This window comes from Erinaceus europaeus, chromosome 6, assembly GCF_950295315.1.
Source record: "Erinaceus europaeus chromosome 6, mEriEur2.1, whole genome shotgun sequence".
NCBI classification, from domain to species: Eukaryota; Metazoa; Chordata; class Mammalia; order Eulipotyphla; family Erinaceidae; genus Erinaceus; species Erinaceus europaeus.
In genome coordinates, this window is record NC_080167.1 from 32,164,073 (window position 1) to 32,186,292 (window position 22,220).

Genomic DNA, 22,220 nt, shown 5'->3' on the forward strand with positions numbered 1-22,220 from the left:
TCCCAATTTCTGTTTGTCTCTATCCAATAATAAATTAATAAAAAAGTAAAAATAAAGACTTTTTAAAATAAAACAAAAAAACCTCTTATACTTGTGCTTTGTGCCACCTGCGCTTAACCTGTACTGCCTTACTCCCCCAAACCCTCTTATCCTATGGTTTTGTCAATGTCTCCTTTAATTTAAAAAAGGAAGAAAGAAATTTGAAAATAACAAGTCTTAATAATAAATTTCAAGCTCCCAATATAGTACTGATAATTCTAAACAGATCAGGCTTTCTTTTTTCTTTCTCAGCAATATGATGCTCAAAGTCCTATGCAGGTTTTCATACAAACTTTTACAAATTAAGAAACAGAAAAAAAAAAAAAAGAAGGATTTTCATCACATACATACCAGGCCAAGTGAGAAACCCTCCAAAGGTATGAGTTAAACCTTTCAGCCATAAAGTCTTTTCTACCAGAGCATCTAAGTTCATGGATGGTCGATTCTGAAGCAGAACAGCAATTATTAGGGTCCATGGACTCAAAACCAGGTTTTGAATTTGCAGAAGCTGCATTCTGTATGCAACTTCAGTGACAAACGTATGCATGTCTTCTGATTGTTTTTGAGGAATATATCTAAAAGGAAGAATACAGAAAAACAAATGATATTACTGCTACTTAGACAAACCAAAATGGGGATGGAGTGGGAAAAAATATTTTTTACAAAGGCTTCTAGATGAGGAGCCTAGTGGTAGTGTGCTAGGTGGAGCATACATGTTACCATGAACAAGGACCTGGGTTCAAACTCCTGGTCCCCAACTGCAGAGGAAATCTTCACAAGTAGTGAAGCAGGTCTGCAGGTATCTCCTATTTTTCCTTTTTTTCTCTCACCCACCTCATCCTTCCCCCCTCCCCTCTCCTCTCAATTTCTCTCTGACATCGTGGAAAAAAAAAAGAAGAAGAAAAATGGTCTCTAGGAGTGCTGGATTCAAACTTCTAGGTCAGGGAAATAGCAGAATGGTTATGCAAAAGACTTTCAGGCCTAAGGTCCTAGGTCCCAGGTTCAGTCACTAGCACTACCATAAGGAGAGTTGAGCAGTGTTCTTGTCAAGGAAAAAGAAAAAAAGGCTTTTTGTATTGTATGCCACTGAATTTTCATTGCAAGTCACATTGCAAGAATATACCTTTGCTCTATTATAGCATATTCCATCCACTTGAACTTGTAGCCTCTGCATAAAGTCTGTTGTATTACCCTTCTGGTTATCTCCTCAGCCTAAGATATGCTCTTGAGGGGTGATAACTCAAGGAGTTAGTGTCCTCTTATTTTAGTTTCCAAGAAAAAAAAAAATCTGTGAAAACTCATGTCTCTTCCAGTAGATTGAACTACTCTGTCTTAAATACACATATCTTTGAAAAAGACACAAAGAAGTAGAAAGATATTCCATGTTCATGGGTTGGAAGAATTAACATCATCAAAATGAATATACTACCCAAAGCCATATACAAATTTAATGCTATCCCCATCAAGATCCCAAGCACATTTTTTAGGAGAAAAGAACAAATGCTACAAATGTTTATCTGGAACCAGAAAAGACCTAGAATTGCCAAAACAATCTTGAGAAAAAAAGAACAGAACCGGAGGCATCACACTCCCAGATCTCAAATTGTATTATAGGGCCACTGTCATCAAAACTGCTTGGTACTGGAACATGAATAGACAAACTGACCAGTGGAATAGAATTCAGAGCCCAGAAGTGAGCCCCCACACCTATGGACATCTAATCTTTGACAAAGGGGCCCAGACTATTACATGGGGAAATCAGAGTCTCTTCAACAAATGGTGTTGGAAACAATGAGTTGAAACATGCAGAAAAATGAAACTGAATCACTGTATTTCACCAAATACAAAAGTAAATTCCAAGTGGATCAAGGACTTGGATGTTAGACCACAAACTATCAGATACTTAGAAGAAAATATTGGCAGAACTCTTTTCTGCAGAAATTTTAAAGACATCTTCAATGAAATGAATCTAATTACAAAGAAGACTAAGGCAAGTATAAACCTATGGGACTACATCAAATTAAAAAGCTTCTTCACAGTAAAAGAAACCACTACCCAAACCAAGAGACCCCTCACAGAATGGGAGAAGATCTTTACATGTTATACATCAGACAAGAGTTTAATAACCAACATATATAAAGAGCTTGCCAAACTCAACAACAAGACAACAAATAACCCCATCCAAAAATGGGGGGAGGACATGGACAGAATATTCACCACAGAAGAGATCCAAAAGGCTGAGAAACACATGAAAAAATGCTCCAGGTCTCTGATTGTCAGAGAAATGCAAATCAAGACAACAATGAGATACCACTTCACTCCTGTGAGAATGTCATACATCAGAAAAGGTAACAGCAGCAAATGCTGGAGAGGGTGTGGGGTCAAAGGAACACTCCTACACTGCTGGTGGGAATGTCAATTGGTCCAACCTCTGTGGAGAACAGTCTGGAGAACTCTCAGAAGGCTAGAAATGGACCTACCCTATGACCCTGCAATTCCTCTCCTGGGGATATATCCTAAGGAACACAACATATCCATCCAAAAAGATCTGTGTACACATATGTTCTTGGCAGCACAATTTGTAATAGCCAAAACCTGGAAGCAACCCAGGTGTCCAACAACAGATGAGTGGCTGAGCAAGTTGTGGTATATATACACAATGGAATACTACTCAGCTGTAAAAAATGGTGACTTCACCGTTTTCAGCCGATCTTGGATGGACCTTGAAAAAAATCATGTTGAGTGAAATAAGTCAGAAACAGAAGGATGAATATGGGATGATCTCACTCTCAGGCAGAAGTTGAAAAACAAGATCAGAAGAAAAAAAAAAAACAGAAGTAGAACCTGAAATGGAATTGGCATATAGCACCAAAGTAAAAGACTCTGGGGTGGGTGGGTGGGAAGAATACAGGTCCATGAAGGATGATAAATGACATAGTGGGGGTTGCATTGTTATATGGGAAACTGGGGAATGTTATGCATGTACAAACTATTGTATTTACTGTTGAGTGTAAAAAAATAAAGAAATAAAAGAAAAAAGAATATACAGATCTTTGAACACCACTTTTATATAATACACTGATTAGTTTTCATAGTTACCCATGTCTGCAATGGATAGGCTATTTAGTTTATTTACTTTTCTTTTTTTAAGTTTATTTATTTATTTTTTTATTATTAATTTTCCCTTTTGTTGCCATTGTTTTATTGTTGTAGTTAATACTGTTGTTGTTGTTGATGTCATTGTTGTTGGATAGGACAGAGAGAAATGGAGAGAGGAGGGGAAGACAGAGAGGGGGAGATAAAGATAGACACCTGCAGACCTGCTTCACCACCTGTAAATTGACTTCCCTGCAGGTGGGGAGCTGGGGGGCTCAAACCAGGATCCTTACGCTGGTCCTTGTGCTTCTTTGTGCCACCTGGCTTCTGATAATGAAGCAGATAGTGAGGCCTCTAGCTGTACTGGGGCTGGTGGTACTACATAGTTATGAATGATAATGCAGTTATGTTTAGTCTCAATGGGAATATGGTTTCTGGGTGGGCCAGGCAGTGGTGCACCCAGCTAAGTGCCCATAGTACTAAGATTAAGGACCAACAGATGGATCCAGGTTTGAGCCCCTGGCTTCCCCATCTGTAGGGGGGATACTTCACAAGTAGTGAAGCAGGTCTTTTTCTTTCCCTATTTCTGTCCTATCTAGTAAAATAAAAAGAAAAATGGAAAAACTGCTGCCAGGAGCAGTGGATTTATAGTGCCGGCATGGAGCCCCAGTGATAACCCTGGAGGCAAAAAAAGAAAAAAAAAAGGAATATGGTTTCCATCTCCTTTATTTCACCAGGTGTATTTTTCTAAATTAAGAGTGCCCAAATGTGTATCTGTACCTACATCCTGAATGAACCTAATAGATTTGTCAATAAAACTATAACCTTCTTAGAGGGGAAGATAGTGTCATTAGTAGACTTTCACATCTGAGGCGCTAGAGATCCCAGGTTCAGTCCCTGATAGAGCTGAATTAAGCCAGAGCTGAACAGTGTTCTGGTTAAAGAAACAAGCAGCACAGAAAGTAGCACTGTGAATGAGGCCTTGGGCCCTTAAGCATGAGATACTGAGTTTGATCCCAAGCATCACATGTGCCAAAATGATGCTGTTTCTCTTTCCTCTAATAAACAAAGAAAACAAATAGTGGCCTAGGAGGGGGCTCAGTGGATGGAATATTTGACTCTCAGGCATGAAGTCCCAATTTCTATCCCTAGCACCACATGTGGATGGCTCTCTCTCTCCTCTCCTATCTTGGGATAGACCACTCCAAACTCCTTTGGAGTTTATATCTTTTACATTACTGATTTGTACTTTTTTCTTTTTAAAAAAATTTAAAATATATATTTATTTATTCCCTTTTGTTGCCCTTGTTTTATTGTTGTAGTTATTATTGTTATTGTTGGATAGGACACAGAGAAATGGAAAGAGATGGGGAAGACAGGGAGGGGGAGAGAAAGACAGACATTTGCAGACCTGCTTCACCACCTGTGAAGTGACTCCCCTGCAAGTGGGGAGCCGGGGGGCTAGAACCGGGATTCTTAAGTTGGTCCTTGAGCTTTGTGCCACGTGTGCTTAACCCACGAAGCTACCTCCCGACACCCCTGATTTGTACTTCCATTTAAATAACATTCTTGCTCCACTTTAAAAAACAAATAGAGTCAGGCTGAGAAGACAGCACATGATTATGCAAAAGACTTTCAAAACTGATGCTCTGAGATACCAAGTTCAACTCTCAGTACCATCATAAGCCACAGTTGAGCAGTGTTCTGGTCTTTCTCTCTCTCTCCCTCTCACTGTATCTTTCTTTCTGAATCTCTCTCATGAAAAATAACTAAAATGTTAAAAAAAAAAATAGAACCAGAAAAATAGCTCGTTTGGATAGTGCACGTTTTGCTATGTGTTTGAGCCTGGCTTCCACCACACTGGAGGAATATTTGGTGCCGTCTCTATGCCTCTGTCTTTCTTGTTTTGCCTCCAGGGTTATTGCTAGGGCTTGGTGACTGCACCACGAATCCAGTGCTCCTGGAGGCCATTTTTTTCCCGTTTGTTGCCCTTGTTTTTTTAAAATTGTTCTTGTGGTTATTATTATTGTTGTTATTGATGTCACTGTTGTTGGATAGGACAGAAAGAAATGGAGATGGGGGGAGAGGAAGATAGACACCTGTAGACCTGCTTCACCACTTGTGAAGCAACCCTTCTGCAGGTGGAGAGCCGGGGTTCGAACTGGGATCCTTATGCTGGTCCTCGTGCTTCATGCCATGTGCACTTAACCCATGTCCTACTGTTGACCTCCTCTATGCCTGTCTTTCTATCTGAAAAACTCAGATAGAAAAAGATGGAGTAATGGCGGGCAGGGTGGTATCACAGCGGGTTAAGTGCACATGGTGCAAAGCGCAAAGACCAGCTCAAGGATCCCGGTTCGAGCCCCTGGCTCCCCACTTGCAGGGGGGTCGCTTGACAAGCGGTGAAGCAGATCTGTAGGTGTCTATCTTTCTCTCCTCCTTTCTGTCTTCCCCTCCTCTCTTGATTTCTCTCTGTCCTATCCAACAACAGCTATGACAACCACAACAAGGGCAACAAAAATGGGAAGGATAGGCTCCAGGAGCAATGGATTCGTAGTGATGGCACCGAACCCCAGTGATAATCCTGGAGACAAAAAAGAAAAAAAAAAGTGGAGTAATGAAGCTTCAGTGTCAACAACATAAAAAAATCCAAACAGGTCATCTAGGAAGACACCTGCTTTGTCACTCTTATGGCTTCCACATTCTGAGGGGAGTTTCAGTGCTGTAATATCTTTCCTTCTCTGTCTCTCTCCAGGTCAGCCTGAAGTAGTGAAGCTCTGGTAATGAAAAAACAAAAACAGAACTATATCTTTCTGAGACAGAGACTCACTCCACTCATTATTATTATACAATCCTTTTTCTAGGATTAAATAATATTTAGGAAAAAAACACTAGTACACACTCTGACTGACTTACCAACAGTATTCAACAACTCTCATACCTGCACTTGTAAAAAAAAACTTGTCTTATTTCCTATCATTTGTACATTAGTAAGGTACTGTTTCCCCTGAGAAGAATGGGTACTATCTAACTCTGTATATTTGATATACATGTTTTTTTCCGATAACTTTCTTTTTTTAAATATTTATTTATTCCCTTTTGTTGCCCTTGTTGTTTTACTGTTGTAGTTATTATTGTCATTGTTGTTGGATAGGACAGAGAGAAATGGAGACAGGAGGGGAAGACAGAGAGGAGGAGAGAAAGATAGACACCTGCAGCCTGCTTCACCCTTGTGAATCGACTTCCCTGAAGATGGGGAGCTGGGGGCTCAAACTGGGATCCTTACGCTAGTCCCTGCACTTTGCGCCACCTGCCCTTAATCCACTGCGCTACTGCCCAACTCCCAGCACTGATAACTTTCTTTTGGGCAAATACATAATTCTTTTTTTTTTGCCACCAGGGTTATTGCTGGGGCTCAGTGCCTGCACTACGAATCCACTGCTCCTGGAGGCCATTTTTTCCCATTTTGTTGTCCTTGTAGTTGTTAATAGCTGTTGTTGTTGGGTAGGAAAGAAAGAAACCAAGAGAGGAGGGGAAGACAGAGGGGGAAAGACAGACACCTGCAGACCTGCTTCAACACTTGTGAAGCGACCCCCCCTTGCAGGTGGGGAGCTGGAGGCTTGAACCGGGATCCTTATGCCGGCCCCTGCACTTTCTGTCATGTACGTTTAACCCACTCTGCTACTGCCCAGCCCCCATAATACATAATTCTTACAAATACATAAATGAAGTTTCTGCTTCCCTAATGTGTAATCTCAGACAGGTCAACTCAAGAATCATAATTTATACTTTCAGATTTTCATACATGCTTGTTAGTTATGAAACCATTGGCCTAGTACCTTGGAACCAGGTTATATGGGCTGCGACTCATTCTTCCAGCTGCCAGAGATCGAAGTGATACTGGGTCTCCAAAGTATACATGAATGCTTCCAAAATTTTCAGAGAGAATCTTCCTGGCTCGCAATAACCCCTAAAAATATCACAACGGAAAAAAGAAAAATAAAAGGAGTAAATTCAAAAATTAGTTTGTGTTAACTAGCATTTTTACTAAGTTCTTATAAAATCAAGGTTGGCTATCCTTTACGTACAGTTGTAGTTTCTTTAGGCTTGGGAACCCCTAGGAGCTCATATACATAAAGGGCTTCTTCTATTATCTTGTCATAACTGATGCTAATAGGAACAAGATAGGTATCAAAAACTTCTCTTTTAAAAAATGGTTCCATCACAATATTCAGAAGACCTACAAATAAAGGGAAATTTTGTATACATATTAAAGAGTAAGACGCACAAGGGTATAGAAACAGGAAGACACTAAAAGTAAATACTAGTCAATAACTGTAAATAGTTAGACTTGAAGAGGCATACTTCTTTAAAGTATTTTCATATTTATCTATTTATCTTCTTTTGTTGCCCTTGTTTTTTTAAAATTGTTGTTGTAGTTATTATTATTGTTGTTATTGATGCTGTCGTTGTTAGGACAGAGACAGATGGAGAGAGGCGGGGAAGACAGAGAGGGGGAGAGAAAGACAGACACCTGCAGACCTGCTTCACCGTCTGTGAAGTGACTCCTCTGCAGGTGGGGAGACAGGGATTCGAACTGGGATTCTTACGCAGGTTCTAGTGCTTCGACACATGCGCTTATCCTGCTGACACCCAACTCCCGAGATAGACTGTACAAAAGCATCTAGTTCTGTTTTGCAGCTATAATGATACATCTGAAGCCGTTAGATTTTTTTAGATTTTTCCCTTCAATCTCTAAGGGACTATATTCATTTCTATTAGTGATTTAATAGTGTTTTACAAGATTGTAAGATTCTAGGAGTATAGTTCCAGATTGCACCCAACCACCACAGTTCTGTTCCCCCCGTCTCACCCTCCCCAAAATAACCACCATAGTTCACCAAAACTTAGCAAAAGTTTGACATTTTAAAAATAAGTTCTTGTGTTTCAAATCTTTATATTATGCATATAAGTGAAACCATCCAGTAGCTGTCTTTCAGAGAAATGCAGGGACCTACCAAATTTAGGGGTCAATGTTTTAGCAGAGCGACTTCTTGTCCCTTCGAGGAAAAATTCAACAGGAGCATAACCATTCTTTAAAGAGAAAACAAAACAAAACAAACAAAACAAAACCCATTGCCTACTCTCAAAGTGATAAATGCTTCTTTGATTCAATTTCCCGAGATCCCTCCCCCGCCCACTGAACAAACACTATTCACAATGAAACTTAAAGAGAGTGCTACAGAGTAAATTACTACTATAGTTCTGCACATTTCTTTTCTGCTACCAGGGTTATTGCTGTGGCTCAGTGCCTGCCCAAGGAATCCATCAATCCTGGCAGCCATTTTTCTTTTTCCTTTCCCTTTCCCTTCCCCTTCCTCTCCCCTCTCCCCTCCCCTTCTACATCCATCCCTCCCTTCCTTTCTTCGATAGGACAGATAGAAAATGGTAGTGGTGGTGGTGAAATAGAGAGGCAGAGAAAGATAGACACCTGCAGACATGCTTGACAGCTTGCAAAGCTACCCCCCTGTAGATGGGGAGCAGGGGCTTGAAGAACTTAGGGTCCTCAGGCATAGTAATGTGTTTACTTAATCAGATGTACTACCGCCTGGCTCCCAGTTTTGCACATTTCTTAAGGGGAAAATTAGCTAAATGGTTCATTTAGAAGTTAAGAATTTAAATAAGCAGCCCCAGGAGGTGGAGGAATGGATAAAGTGTTGTATTCTCAAGCATGAGGTCCTGATTTCTCCCTTCCTTCCTTCTTTCTTTCCTTTTTAAAGATTTTATTTTATCAGAAAGATAGGAGAGAGAAAGAAAGAACCAGACATCACTCTGGTATATGTGCTGCCAGGGATCGAACGAACTCAAGACCTCATGCTTGAGAATCCAATGCTTTACCCACTGTGCCACCAACCAGACCACAGTCTTGATTTCAAACCTCAGCATCACATGTGCTACAGAGTGATGATCTGGCTCTTTCTCCTTCTCTCATAAATACATAAACAAATCTTTAAAAAAAGAAATTAAGTAAGACATGGAATGCCAGTAAAAAAAAAACACAGCAAGCAAACAAACAAAAACAATATATTAGTTATTTGCATTTACCCGTAACATTGTTTTTACATATTCTGAGAATACAGCCCAGTACAATTTATTGCCACCAAAGGTGCGCCGCATGAAAAAGGCACCCGACATCCGTAGCAGTTCACCAACCATTTTCATTCCTAGGAAGTCTTAAAAAATAAAAAGGGGTTATTATTTATTTGCAGAACATATAACTTTCTATAAAGATCTACAAACTCAATAAATATTTCATGTATTCAGAAACTTTTACAACATTAATCTTTTTTTCTTAAACAAACGAGTATTTTTGCTTACATTTTTTTATTATCTTTATTTAGTGGATAGAGACAGCTAGAAATTGAGGGAAAGGGGGAGGTTGAGAGGGAGAGAAACAAAGAGACACCTGTAGCACTACTTCACCACTTGTAAAGCTTTCCCCCTGAAGGTGGGGACTGGGGGGCTTGAACCTGAGTCCTTGCACACTGTAACATGTGTGCTTAACTAGGTGAGCTACCACCTGGCCCATTAATCATTCTTTTCTTTTTTTTTTTTCTTCCTCCAGGGTTATTGCTGGAGCCTGGTGTTTGCACCATGAATCCACTGCTCTTGGAGACTATATATATTTTCCCCTTTTGTTGTCCTTTTGTGGTTATTATTATTGTTGTTATTGATATTGGATAGGATAGAAAGAAATGGAGAGAGGAGGAAAAGACAGAGAGGGGGAGAGAAAGATAAGACACCTGCAGACCTGCTTCACCGCCTGTGAAGTGACTCCCTGCAGGTAGGGAGCCAGGGGCTCAAACCGGGATCCTTACTCTGGTCCTTGCGCTTTGCGCCACATGCGCTTAACCCACTGCACCCGTGCCCGACCCCCTCATTATTTTCTAAGATTAAAATCCACAAGAGACATCTAATAGAATTTTGGAAATGAAGGAATTCTGTGGGCAGGATCTTGCTGAGAGGTTACCTATTGCATTCCTATTTATTTTTTTCTTCTTTTCATTTTATTTGATAGGAAAGAGAGAAATTGAGAGGAAAGGGGAACATACAGAGGAAAAGAGAAATCTGCAGATCTGCTTCACGCTCATCAAGTGTCCCATCTGAAAGTGAGGAGCAGGGGCTCAAACCTGGGTCCTTGTACATGGTAATGTGTAACCTCAATCCAGTGTGCCATTGCTCAGCCCCCTTCCATGTTCCAGACTGAACAGAGAAGGGACAATAGCAGGCAATGAGACAACTGTAACAATGTCATCACATCAATTTTTTGTCAGTATACTGCTGATTTGTTAGAGCAGCATGTAATCTACATTCTCAAGGGGGTATATCAAATCAACTCTCAGTTTTCTTTTTAACCACCAGGTAAACCAACCTCTTCCAACTTTTTAAAATAATTTTATGGGGGGGGGGGAATAGTGGTTTATAGTATAGTTGTTGATACATGGGTACACTTCCTCATCTTTAAATACTTCATCAATATTAAAAATATTCTAGAAAATATACTGATTTTCATAATAAAAAAGGAAAAAGAATACGTACCCATTCCTGCTGCTATTACTGGTATAGGTAAATCATAGTTGTATAGAAGAAAAGATAGCATCAGAAAGTCAATGTAACTTCGGTGACTAGGTAGCAGGACAACTGGATGCTCCTGGATGGCTTGTTGTAGCTTTAAAGTAAATGTTATGAAAACTGAGAAAGGTTACACATGTACAAACTATTGTATTTTACTGTCAATTGTAAACCATTAATCCTCCAATAAAGACATTTTAAAAATGTTATATTTTGAATAACTTCAGTTTAAATTACATTAAAATCAATAATTAAATTACAAAATGGGAGGAGGTATAAGGAAACTATATACTATTTTCTTGTCTCCCTTCCAACAAATATAATACACATTTCAGAGTTCTAATTAAATGATAGCACATAATGCATGAATAACAAAAACAAAGGTCTTAGGAATCAGTCATGGTGATCATTAATATATTAGTTTGGTACCACATTTTGAAGTGCTTTACATCTCTTTTTCTCATAAAAATATACAGTAAAATTGGTCCTGTGAGCTAGCTGGGTTGTAGAACACATAAACAAGGCCATGGGACCACAAAAAGGAAAAAGTCAGCTGTGATCTGATATGCCAGACTGTTTTTTTAAAAAAATATTTATTTATTTACTTATTTCCTTTTGTTGCCCTTGTTGTTCTATTGTTGTAGCTATTACTGTTGTTGTTATTGATGTCATCATTGTTGGATAGGACAGAGAGAAATGGAGAGAGGAGGGGAAGATAGAGAGGGGGAGAGAAAGATAGACACCTGCAGACCTACTTAACTGCCTGTGAAGCGACTCCCCTGCAGGTGGGGAGCCGGGGACTTGAACCAGTATCTTTATGCCAGTCCTTGTGCTTTGCACCACCTGTGCTTAACCCGCTGCACTACTGCCCAACTCAGGGTTTTTTTTTTTTTTTAGTGAATGAACAAAAGTTTCTGTAAGGAGGATTAAAAAGAAATCCACAATTAGTGCAAATGAGAAGTATACTATTTTTCTGGATTCACTGCCAGGGAGAATGGGTAATGTTACTGAGAAGGCTGGAACTGAACTTCCAGACATCTGATTATCAACCTCTAAGGTATTTATTCACAGGTACAAATGTGTTGTCTGCTTTCCTGAAATCCAAATAAAGTTATCAAGGCAAGACAATTTGTGATCAGTTTAGACTTAGTTAACATTCTCTGCCTCCAAACACTATACCAAATATTCTTTGACTCTCAGAAATCCATAGGTCACTTAATAGAAAAAAGAAAATAAACCAAATGACTAAATAAAAGCAAATCTTAAAAACAGACTCTCAAATCCACAGAGTAAGTCAATAATTTAGGAGGAAAAACGTAAATGACTAATTAAAAAACAATAACAGAATGAGGAAGGTAAATGAAGGGAAGAGCTCACTTTTAAGAAAAAAAAAAAGTTTTCTAAGGGTCAGCAAAACTGAGCTGCTCACTTGGACAGTGTGCTGCTTTTTCATATGCCCAACCCAGGTTCAAATCTGGCCCCTACCACACCAAGGAGAGCTTTGATGCTGTGTCTGTCTCTAGCAAATGAAACAAATAATAAGAAAACAACAAGTACTGGAAACCATAAATGATCTTGGGGAGACGTGGAACTGTACCCCTGACAATTAACAATTCTGTAAATTAGCACTTCAATAAAGTGATAAGAACATAAATTTCATAGTAAAAAGTCTTTCTTCCTTCCTTCCTTCCTTCCTTCCTTCCTTCCTTCCTTCCTTCCTTCCTTCCTTTCTTTCTTTTTTTTGCCTGAAAGGTAATTGCTGGGGCTCGGTGCCTGCACTATGAATCCACTGCTCCTGAAGACCATTTTTCCCATTTTGTTGCCCTTGTTGTTGTGCTTGTTACAGTTGTTATTGTTGTCATAGCTGTTGTTGTAATAGACAGAGAGAAATCGAGAGGGAAGGGGAAGACAGAGAGAAGAAGAGAAAGGTAGACACCTGCAGACCTGCTTTACCGCTTATGAAGCGACCCCCTGCAGGTGAGGAGCTGGGGGCTTGAACCAGGATCCTTACGCCGGTCCTTGTACTTTGTGCCATGTGCTCTTAACCCACTGCACTACCGCCTAGCTCCCAGAAAAAAGTCTTCTTTACAGAAAAAAAGCAGACCTATAATATGATAGCAGTGGTGGAATAAAAAATATTTTATTATCTTTTTTTTTTTTATGTATTGGATAGAGACAGCCAGAAATCAAGAAGGAAGGGGGTGACAGAGAGGGAGAGAGACACATGCAGCACTGCTTTTACCACTCGTAAAGTTTTCCCCTACAGGTGGGGAGTAGGGGCTCCAACTCAGGTCCTTGCACATTGTAACATGTGCGCTGAGCCAGGTGTGCCACCACCCAGCTCCAACCAGTCGGCAATTATTACAGTAATAATTGATTTATGTCAGAAAAGCCATCAGTGGATACAAAACTAGTGGATGAAAAACATTTAACCAGCCTTAAAGTATGTCTCCACAATCATTAGTTACAAAAGGAAAAACATTAAGTTTATAGTGGAGAAACTTGGCCATTGCCACTTTAACCAACTGATGAAAGTAAATACACCAAATAAAGGGACAAACACACTTCATCTGCCTGATTACATGCACTGAAGATACCACACTGCTTCTGATATTCCTGCTAAAGTATATATCCTGAATGTAATATTAAGAAAACATGACTTACTCAAACCAAATAAAGGGAAAGTAACTGATCTGTTCTTTCAAAAACTGACACCATGAAACAGATTGAGCTGTCTAGATAAAAAGAATCTCAAAAGGCATGAAGTGGCACATCTGTTTGAGTGCATACTATAATGGGCAAGGATACAGGTTCAAGCCCATAGTCCCCACCTCCAGGGGAAAAGCTTCCCAAATGTGAAGCACTGCTGTTAGGTATCCTCTCTCCCTCTCACACTTCTCTCTCAATTTGTTTGTCTCCATCTGATTATAACACATGATAAAAGATTTTCATTTGCAATATAAGATGTAACTAGAATAATATGAATATAATTATATATTAGCACTATTGCATCAGTGCTAATTTGCACCATGAAAGAATGTCCTTACAGGAAAAACACACCAGAGTACTGAGGAAAGGGCAAAGGAATGCTATAGGGGAAATCTACATGATGTGTATACAGAAACATATTTTGTTATTTCTGTAAATTTGTGAACATTTAACAGGAAAAAAACAGTATCCTCCAGAGAGGCAGAGCTTCATGAGCTCAGACCAGATGATGGATGCCTGATGAATAATAGCTCCTGCTCATTTAACGAAGTGAGGTAACTTTGAATTATCTAAATTGTAAGGAGTCAATGAGATTTTTATTTCTTCTTCATTTTACTGGGGGCTTAATGGTTTATAGTACATTTGTTGACACATGGGTACAATTTCCCATCACCCTATGACAGGTATCTGCAAAACACTGATTCTCAGTTTAGGTATCTGCAAAAACACTGATTCTCAGTTTAGGTCCATTTCCACCAACATGTACCTGGACTCTACAACCTTTCTATGCCCTACCATCCCCAGAGTCCTTTGCTTTGCTGTAGTAAACTACACCCAGTTCAATTTTTTAACAAACAAAATAAACAATACTCACTTTCTGAATACCTTCTTCATTCACACACACTTTAGAGAAAATTTGCTTAAATATTTTGCTTAGAGTGAAAGCCAAAAAGCGGATGGCTCCTAGACGTAGGTTGTGGCTCATTTCATCCAAGATATCAGAAACTTCCTCTCTGAGGACATCAACAGAATGAAGGGATTCCTTGGAAAGCTAAAAATCAAATGTGAAAACACAGATAATATTTCTGAGAAGAAGTCAGAACTTTCTTTTTGTATTTGGCCACTAGGGATAGGGGCGTCTGCACTAAAACTCCACTGTGAGTGAGTGGCCACTTTTTTTCCTTTTTTTTTTTTAAATGATAGAGACAAAGAACACTAAAGAGGAAAAGAAAGACACTGTAGCACTACTTCACTGTTGGTGAAACACTCTCTGCAGTGGGGACCAGGGACTTGATATTGAGTTTTCAGACATGGTAGTGTGCTACAAGTTTTGTTTCACAAGTAAGTGAATTACAGCTGTCAAGTCTTCACATGAAAACGCATCTGCTCAAATGAAATCCCCGGAAATCCATTTGGACCCCTGTTCTCTGACATCGCCTACAAGATGGCACGACTACAGCAACACCCCCCCCCCCCCGAAACCAATGATGTGACCTGAAGAAACTGATTCACAGACTCCAAAGCTCATTCTCTACTGAAAAGCAGAATTACAGTGGCTGACCTTCCCCATTGAGGCAGACGTGCAGCATTTCATCCCCTGGCATTTCATCTGTGGTCATCTGCTTTGGGCTGACACTTCTATTGTACTTATTGGTACATCTCTTGAACACTTTATAGCAATTTCCTTTTACGCTGCTGGGTTTCTCAAAGACTGACCGCAGCAGTCCATGGACTTTGCAGCCAGCTGCCTTGGGAATCTACAGGCCACGTCCCCTCACCTGCAGGCCCTGTCCCCAGAGGCAGGAAATCCCCCTTCTTTACTCGGACCTTCCCCCAAAGGCAGGAAACGCCCTTTGAGGCATGAAAAGCCCCCAGAGGCAAGAAACACCCTTTCGCCTGTTAGGCCCTGCCCTTTGAGGCAAGAAATGCCCCTTCAGGCCTCCCCTTGGCATCACACTGGTTCTTGCTGCTCTCCTATTTGTTCCTCCATGTCTTATGCCAGTTCTTTTGAAAATGCCTGCACAATATAGGTTTCTATTCACCCCAGACTCCTGATACTATGGCCATTAGTTAAAAAGAAAGGGGAAAATATTGGTCTGCTTCTAAATTCTGCTTCTAAGACCCCTTCTGTTGCATTGCTTGACACTGTGGTCTATTTACATAATCATTGTTTTGAGACCTGCAGTGGTTTAATCCCCACTGGTTCCTGCCCTTTTTCATTCTCCCACCCCCTGTCCTACATACATCCTTTTCTGACCTGACACTTCCGCCTCAGGAGATATATAGGACAGGATTGTGATTAGAGATATATAGTTTGCACTGCATTCCTCATGAATAAAGATTGAACTGTGTCCCACTCAGCCATGAGTCCCTGTTCATCTCTCTCCCGCCCGCAAAGGTAGCCCGGCAGTAGTGTGTTTGTCCTATTGGGTGTACCATTGCCCAGCCCCCTTAGAAGTCAGAATTCTTTTGTGTGTGTGTGTGTGTAAATTTATTGATGAATCATATTATTTCTATTAAAAATAAATGAAACTTTTACTTATTACTGAAAGGGGGAACACCTGAGTATTACTCTGATTGGTAGAAACTAAACTCATGGTTGCACCAATTTGCATTCCTACTAACAGCATAGCAGAGTTTATTTTTCCCTACATTGAGCCAGTACAATATGTTTCTTATTTTGCTAATGTAGGTAACTCTCACAGGTATGTGGCAGTTTCAATGATTTTTAAAAAATATTTTTATTTATTTATTATTGGATAGAGACAGAGAGAAATTGAGAGTGGAGGGGGAAGTAAGAGGGAGAGAGACAGAGAGACACCTGCAGTCCTGCTTCACCACTTGTGAAGCTTTCCCCCTGCAGGTGGGGACCAGGGGCTTGAACCTGGGTCCTTGTGTACTGTAACGCATTTACTTAACCAGGTGAACCACCACCTGCCTCCCCCTTTTTTTACCAGAGCACAGTTCAGCTCTGGCTCTGACTTATTGTGGTGTGGGGGACTGAACCTGGGACTTTGGATGAGTCTCTTTGCATAACCATTATGCTATTTACCCTGGTTTAGGTTTTGTTCACTTTAAAGATTTATTTATTAACACTAGATAGAGAATAGGAGTGAAAGAGAAACAGAGAGACCTTTGAGTGATCCGGGAGATGGCACCGTGGATAAAGCATTGGACTATCAAGCATGAGGTCCTGAGTTCAACCCTGGCAGCATATGTATCAGAGCGATGTCTGGTTCTTCCTCTCCTCTTTACTTATTTATTTATTTATTTTTCCCTCTTTCTCTTCCTATCTTTTTTCATAAATAAATAAATCTTTTTTTTTTTCTTATTGATGTTGTCATTGTTAGACAGGACAGAGAGAAATGGAGAGAGGAGGGGAAGAGAAAGACACCTACAGACTTGCTTCACCGCTCGTTGAAGCAGCCCCCCTGCAGGTGGGGAGCCGGGGCCTCGAACTGGGATCCTTACACCTGTCCTTGCACTTTGCGCCACCTGCAATTAACCTGCTGCACTACCGCCGAACTCCCAAATAAATCTTTTTTAAAAAAATATTTATTCATCTATTTATTACCTTTTGTTGCTCTTGTTGTTTTATTGTTGTAGTTATTATTGATGTCATTGTTGGACAGGACAGAGAGAAATGGAGAGAGGAGAGGGACAGAGGGGGAGAGAAAGATAGGCACTTGCAGACCCGCTTCACCGTCTGTGAGGCAACCCCCCTGCAGGTGGGGAGCCGGGGGCTCAAACCGGGATCCTTATACCTATCCTTGTACTTTGCACCACCTGTGCTTAACCCACTGTGCTACTGCCCGACTCCCTAAATAAATCTTGAGGAGGAGGAGGAGAAACAGAAGAAGCAAAAAAAGCAGAAGGAGAAGAAGATGGGAACCTTTGACACATGCCAGGGATCAGACTGGGACCCTTATATTAACCTAGTACACCAGCCCCTGAGTATGTCATTTTAATTTGCAATGTGATTTTAATTTAGTATTCTTTTATGAGTGACATGAGCCATTTTTTCATATATCTGTTGGCCATTTGTCTTCTTTAGAGATATGCTCATCTTTTTTTTTTTTTTTTGCCTCCAGGGTTATTTCTGGGGCTCCGTGCCTGCACTATGAAACCACTGCTCCTGGTAGCCACTTTTTTTCCATTTTGTTGTTATTGCTGTTGTTACATAGAGCAGAGAGAAATCAAGAGAGGAGAAGACAGAGGGGGAGAGAAAAATAGACTTTTGAAGACCTGCTTCAACAATTGTGAAGTGACTCCCCTTCAGGTGGTGAGCTGGGGGCTTGAACCTTACATTGTTTTTGCACATGGGCTTAACCTGATACACTACAGGCCCCCCCCCTTTTTTTTTTCACCAGAGCAAGGCTCAGTTCTGGCTTGTGGTGGTGCCGGGGATTGAACCTGGGACTTTGGAGCTTCAGACATGAGAGTCTTTTTGCATAACCATTATGCTATCTAACCTTCACCCTTGTTTACATTTTTATTGAGTTTGTTTTTTGGCTGTTGAACTACAGAATTTCTTTATACATTTTTGATATCAATACAGTATCAGATGTGTGATGTACAAATATTTTCTCCCAATTACTGGGTTGCCTTTTAGTCCTTGTGAAATTTTCTTCTGCCGTGAAGAGACTTTTTAGTTAGATACAGTCCCATACATTTGTTCTTCCTATAGTTTCCTTTGTCCATAGTGTTAAGTTTCCAAATACACCATTGATGCTAAGGTCTAAAAGTGTTTTACTGATGTATCCTTCTAAGTATTTTATAATTTCAGATCCAATATTTAGGTCATTAATCCATTTTTAGTTAACTTTGGTATATAATGTCAAGTGATAGTCTAGCTTCATTTTCTACATGTGGCTACTTAATTTTCCCAATACCAGGATGATCATTTTAACAATTTAATTTCAACCCATAAGCACAGAATATCTTTCCATCTTTGTGCCTTCTATTTTTTTCTTTGCAGTGATTTAGAGTTTTGATGTATAAATCTCTCATCTACTTTACTGACAGACTACAGAAGTGATTGCTTTTTCTTTTATTGGAATTGAGCCCTATATATTATCTACACGGCTGGGGAGATAACATAGTGGCTATGCAACACTCAAGCCTGAGGCTGTGAGGTTCCAGGTTCAATCCCTTACACCACCATAAGCCAGAGCTGAGTAGTGCTCTGGTTTAAAAAAAAAAAAAAAGAAAAAAAGAAATATTATGTACAATTTCACTGCTCCCAAGCAGAGTTTTTGATTCAGAAAAGGAGATAGAGAGGGAGAGTTACCATAGTACTGGAGTATTCTTTGGGGTTGTGCATTTCCTTGTGCTGAGGCTTGAATCTGGGGAGTATGTAAAGCAAGCCACATCTGTACCTAGTAAGCTATCTCGTTAGTGCCTAGAATATTGATTTCATTTGTTTCTAGTTTTTACCTAATTGCTGTGACTAGGACTTACAAAACTATAATGAGTAAGAAAAATAAAACCGTATTACCTGGGCGGGGGAGACAGCATAATGGTTAAGCAAAGAGATTCTCATTCCTGAGGCCTGAAGTCCCAGGTTTAATCTCCTGTACCATCATAAACTAGAGCTGAGCAGTGCTCTGGTAAAAAACAACCAAACAAACAAAAAAACACTGATCTTAGATGAAAGCTTTCCTTTTTTTTTTTTAACCACTGAGTATAAAATTAGCTGTGGGTTTTTCATGTATGGCCTTTACTATAGTGAGCTACGTTCCTTCACTCCCATTTTATATAGGTTTATTTATTATAACTAAATGCTGACTCTTGTCAAAACACTTCTACTGCATTTCTGATACATGGTTTTTATCTTTCCTTTTATTGATGTGGTAATGTATGCATTAATTGATTTGCATGTGTTGAGCCATTTTGCATTCCTGCAATTCCATTTAATGTATTGCTGAATTTGGTTTGCTGAAATTTTGAGATGATCTAACAAGAGATATTTAGGATAGCAAGAAAAATAGACTTTTGAAGACCTGCTTCAACAATTGTGAAGTGACTCCCCTTCAGGTGGTGAGCTGGGGGCTTGAACCTTACATTGTTTTTGCACATGGGCTTAACCTGATTACTTCTCAGTAATTGACAGCACATGAAAGAAACAAAGAAGCTAAAGAAGGCATCTAGACTTTTTTTGAGTGACTAGCATACAGAAGAGCCATTTGTGAAGATAGGGAAAACTGAGTGTGTGGGTGCATGACATGGGCATGGCACATGAAGGGGCGGCAAAGAATCTGATTCAGACATCTTGAATTTGAGGTATTTTTGGAACTTCCAAGTTGATATATAAAAATACAAATAAAATACTTAAGACCTGGCCTGCAGGAAAAGATGATGCATTATGATTATAGTGTGTGTGCATGTGTGTGTGTGTCTGTACATTCCTGTGCTGACCTTTTCATTCATGCTGAGATGGAGAAAACGGGAGAGACAGCACAGTATAAGACCTTCCCTTGGTGCTGTGGCACCTTCTATGTGGTGTAGGAGGGGGCCTGACCATGGGCCACATGGATGGCAAGGCACAAGTCCTACCTAGTGAACTATCTGTGTCCCTATAGTATTATTTTTATATACTGTTATTATTTAAAGATTTATTAATGAGAAAGAGAGAAACTGGAGTATCAATTTGGAATATGTGGTGCTGGATATCGAACTTGAACCTCATGTGTGCAAGTCCTTTTGCTTTACCCTCAGTGCCACCTCCTGGGCCACAATTTAAATATATATATATACCTATGTGTGTATAAACTTATGATATATGTCAGAATAGAAAGGAACTTAAAATTCTGACAATAAAGGGGGCCAGGTGGTGGCACATTTAGTTGAGCACACAAGTTACAATGCACAAGGACCCAGGTTTTAGCCCCTGGTCCCCACCTGCAGGGGGAAATTTTTTGTGGTTAAGCAGTACTACAGGTGTCTCTCTTCCCTTTTTTCCTGTCTTTCCCTACCTCTCCTCCATCCCTCTTGATTTTTGACTGTCTCTATCAAATAAATAAAGATAATAATAATAATAATAATAAAAGATATCATGTAAGTGCACAAAATAAAAAGGGGCTAGAAAAAAATCTTGAGGGATAGCAGCTTTTTTTTTTCTTTTTCCCTTCAGGGCTACTGTTGGGGCTTGGTGCCTGCGCTACAAATCCACTGTTCCTGGAGGCTACTTTTTTCCCCTTTTTGTTGCCCTTGTCATCGTTGTTGCTATTATTATTGTTGTTATTGCTGTTGTGTTTTTTTTTATCTTTATTTATTGAATAGATAGCCAGAAATCAAGAGGGAAGGGGGTGATAGACAGGGAGACAGACAGACACCTGCAGCACTGCTTCACTGTTTGTGAAGCCACCGTCTTGCAAGTGTGGGTTGGGGACTCGATTCGGGATCTATGTGCCGGTCCCTGCATTGTATTCTTTGTCCCTTAAGTCTCATTTTAAAAAGCACTTCTTTGGGAGTCGGGGTGGTAGTGTAGCAGGTTAAGCGCAGGTGGTGCAATGCGTAAGGACTGGCGTAAGGATCCCAGTTCAAACCCCTGGCTCCCCACCTGCAGGAGAGTCACTTCAGATGAAGCATGTCTGTAGGTGTCTGTCTTTCTCTCCCCCCTCTGTCTTTCCCTCTTCTCTCCATTTCTCTCTGTCCTATCCAACAATGACAACAATAATAACTACAACAATAAAGAAAAAAGGCAACAAAAGGGAATAAATATTTTTTTTTAAAAGCACTTCTTTAAAACTGTACATAAAAGTAGCTGACCCTATAACTACTTAGTCCCTCTGTATTCTGTATTCCCACTAGCATATCTTATATACTTTGTTGTAACTGATATAAGAAATAACACAGTTGTCATCATTTCCTATTGGACTATGTCTTTAAGAAATTAAAAAAAATTCTCATTTAGTTTTATTACTATTAGGTCCCCAATGTCTAACAAAGAGACTAATGTACATTAAATGTATGATAAACATATTAAATATATGCTGAATATAGATAAATCTAGACAGGTATATTAAAAGTAGCAAAATAAGTACACAGAATCAAGAAAATAATGTGCTGACAGTTAACAGTTGAAGAGGGAATCACTTACCTGCTTAATGACATAATGAACTTCTTCAGAATTAAGTACACTATATTTAATATCACTTGGCTTGCAAGGAGTAATTCCCTTGTAGACAAGAGGTGTGTAACATTTCATTGCAAATTTCAGGTCACTGACATGTCTCCTCTCTTCTAAAATATCTTCAAATTCATCCCACTTTTTGAGCTCCTTCTGTGGGTAAGGCAAATGAAAGAAAGTAATGTACAAACTGTAAAATATAATGGCACATTATAACTACACCGGTATCGCCAACACCTAGACATGAACCAGGGCCCAAAAGACAGAGCATATGTACATATGTATCCATAAGATAGGGAAAATATATACCTTAATATAAAAGTACACAATAGTTTTCAGTGACCCAATAAGTGCAGCAAGCAAGTAGAAAGGACTAAAAAAGACAACATAAAGTACTTAATCAAATAGTTTCTACTTAGACCTGGATACTCTTCTCACCTACTTCACTTTCCCCAACCTTGTTAGACAAAGTAAGAACTACAAAAGCCGGATAAGGGCAAGAGACCAGCATTCTTTAATGATAGCTCTTTTGCTTACTACCAGGCCACCTTATCTCCCAGGGCCCTAGTCAGGGAATCCTGGGATTCACATACAGATATGATGGGCCTACACC

General features: G+C 39.8%; 1 protein-coding gene across 3 annotated transcripts in view; it reads right to left on the bottom strand.

Annotated features, from left to right (window-relative positions):
- The window catches only part of GNPAT (glyceronephosphate O-acyltransferase), a 47,531-nt gene that overhangs the window by 14,612 nt on the left and 10,699 nt on the right, over positions 1-22,220 (bottom strand). For 2 of the 3 annotated variants that reach the window (XM_060191993.1, XM_060191992.1), the window contains exons 2-9: positions 21,578-21,760; positions 14,351-14,527; positions 10,735-10,864; positions 9,241-9,368; positions 8,154-8,229; positions 7,224-7,375; positions 6,975-7,105; positions 391-614 (exon numbers count right to left, since the gene is read on the bottom strand). In XM_060191993.1, the coding sequence (XP_060047976.1) occupies positions 391-614; positions 6,975-7,105; positions 7,224-7,375; positions 8,154-8,229; positions 9,241-9,368; positions 10,735-10,864; positions 14,351-14,527; positions 21,578-21,760 (1,201 nt within the window). The remainder of the gene's footprint in view (positions 1-390; positions 615-6,974; positions 7,106-7,223; positions 7,376-8,153; positions 8,230-9,240; positions 9,369-10,734; positions 10,865-14,350; positions 14,528-21,577; positions 21,761-22,220) is intronic. The other variant, XM_060191994.1, reaches the window with a different exon arrangement.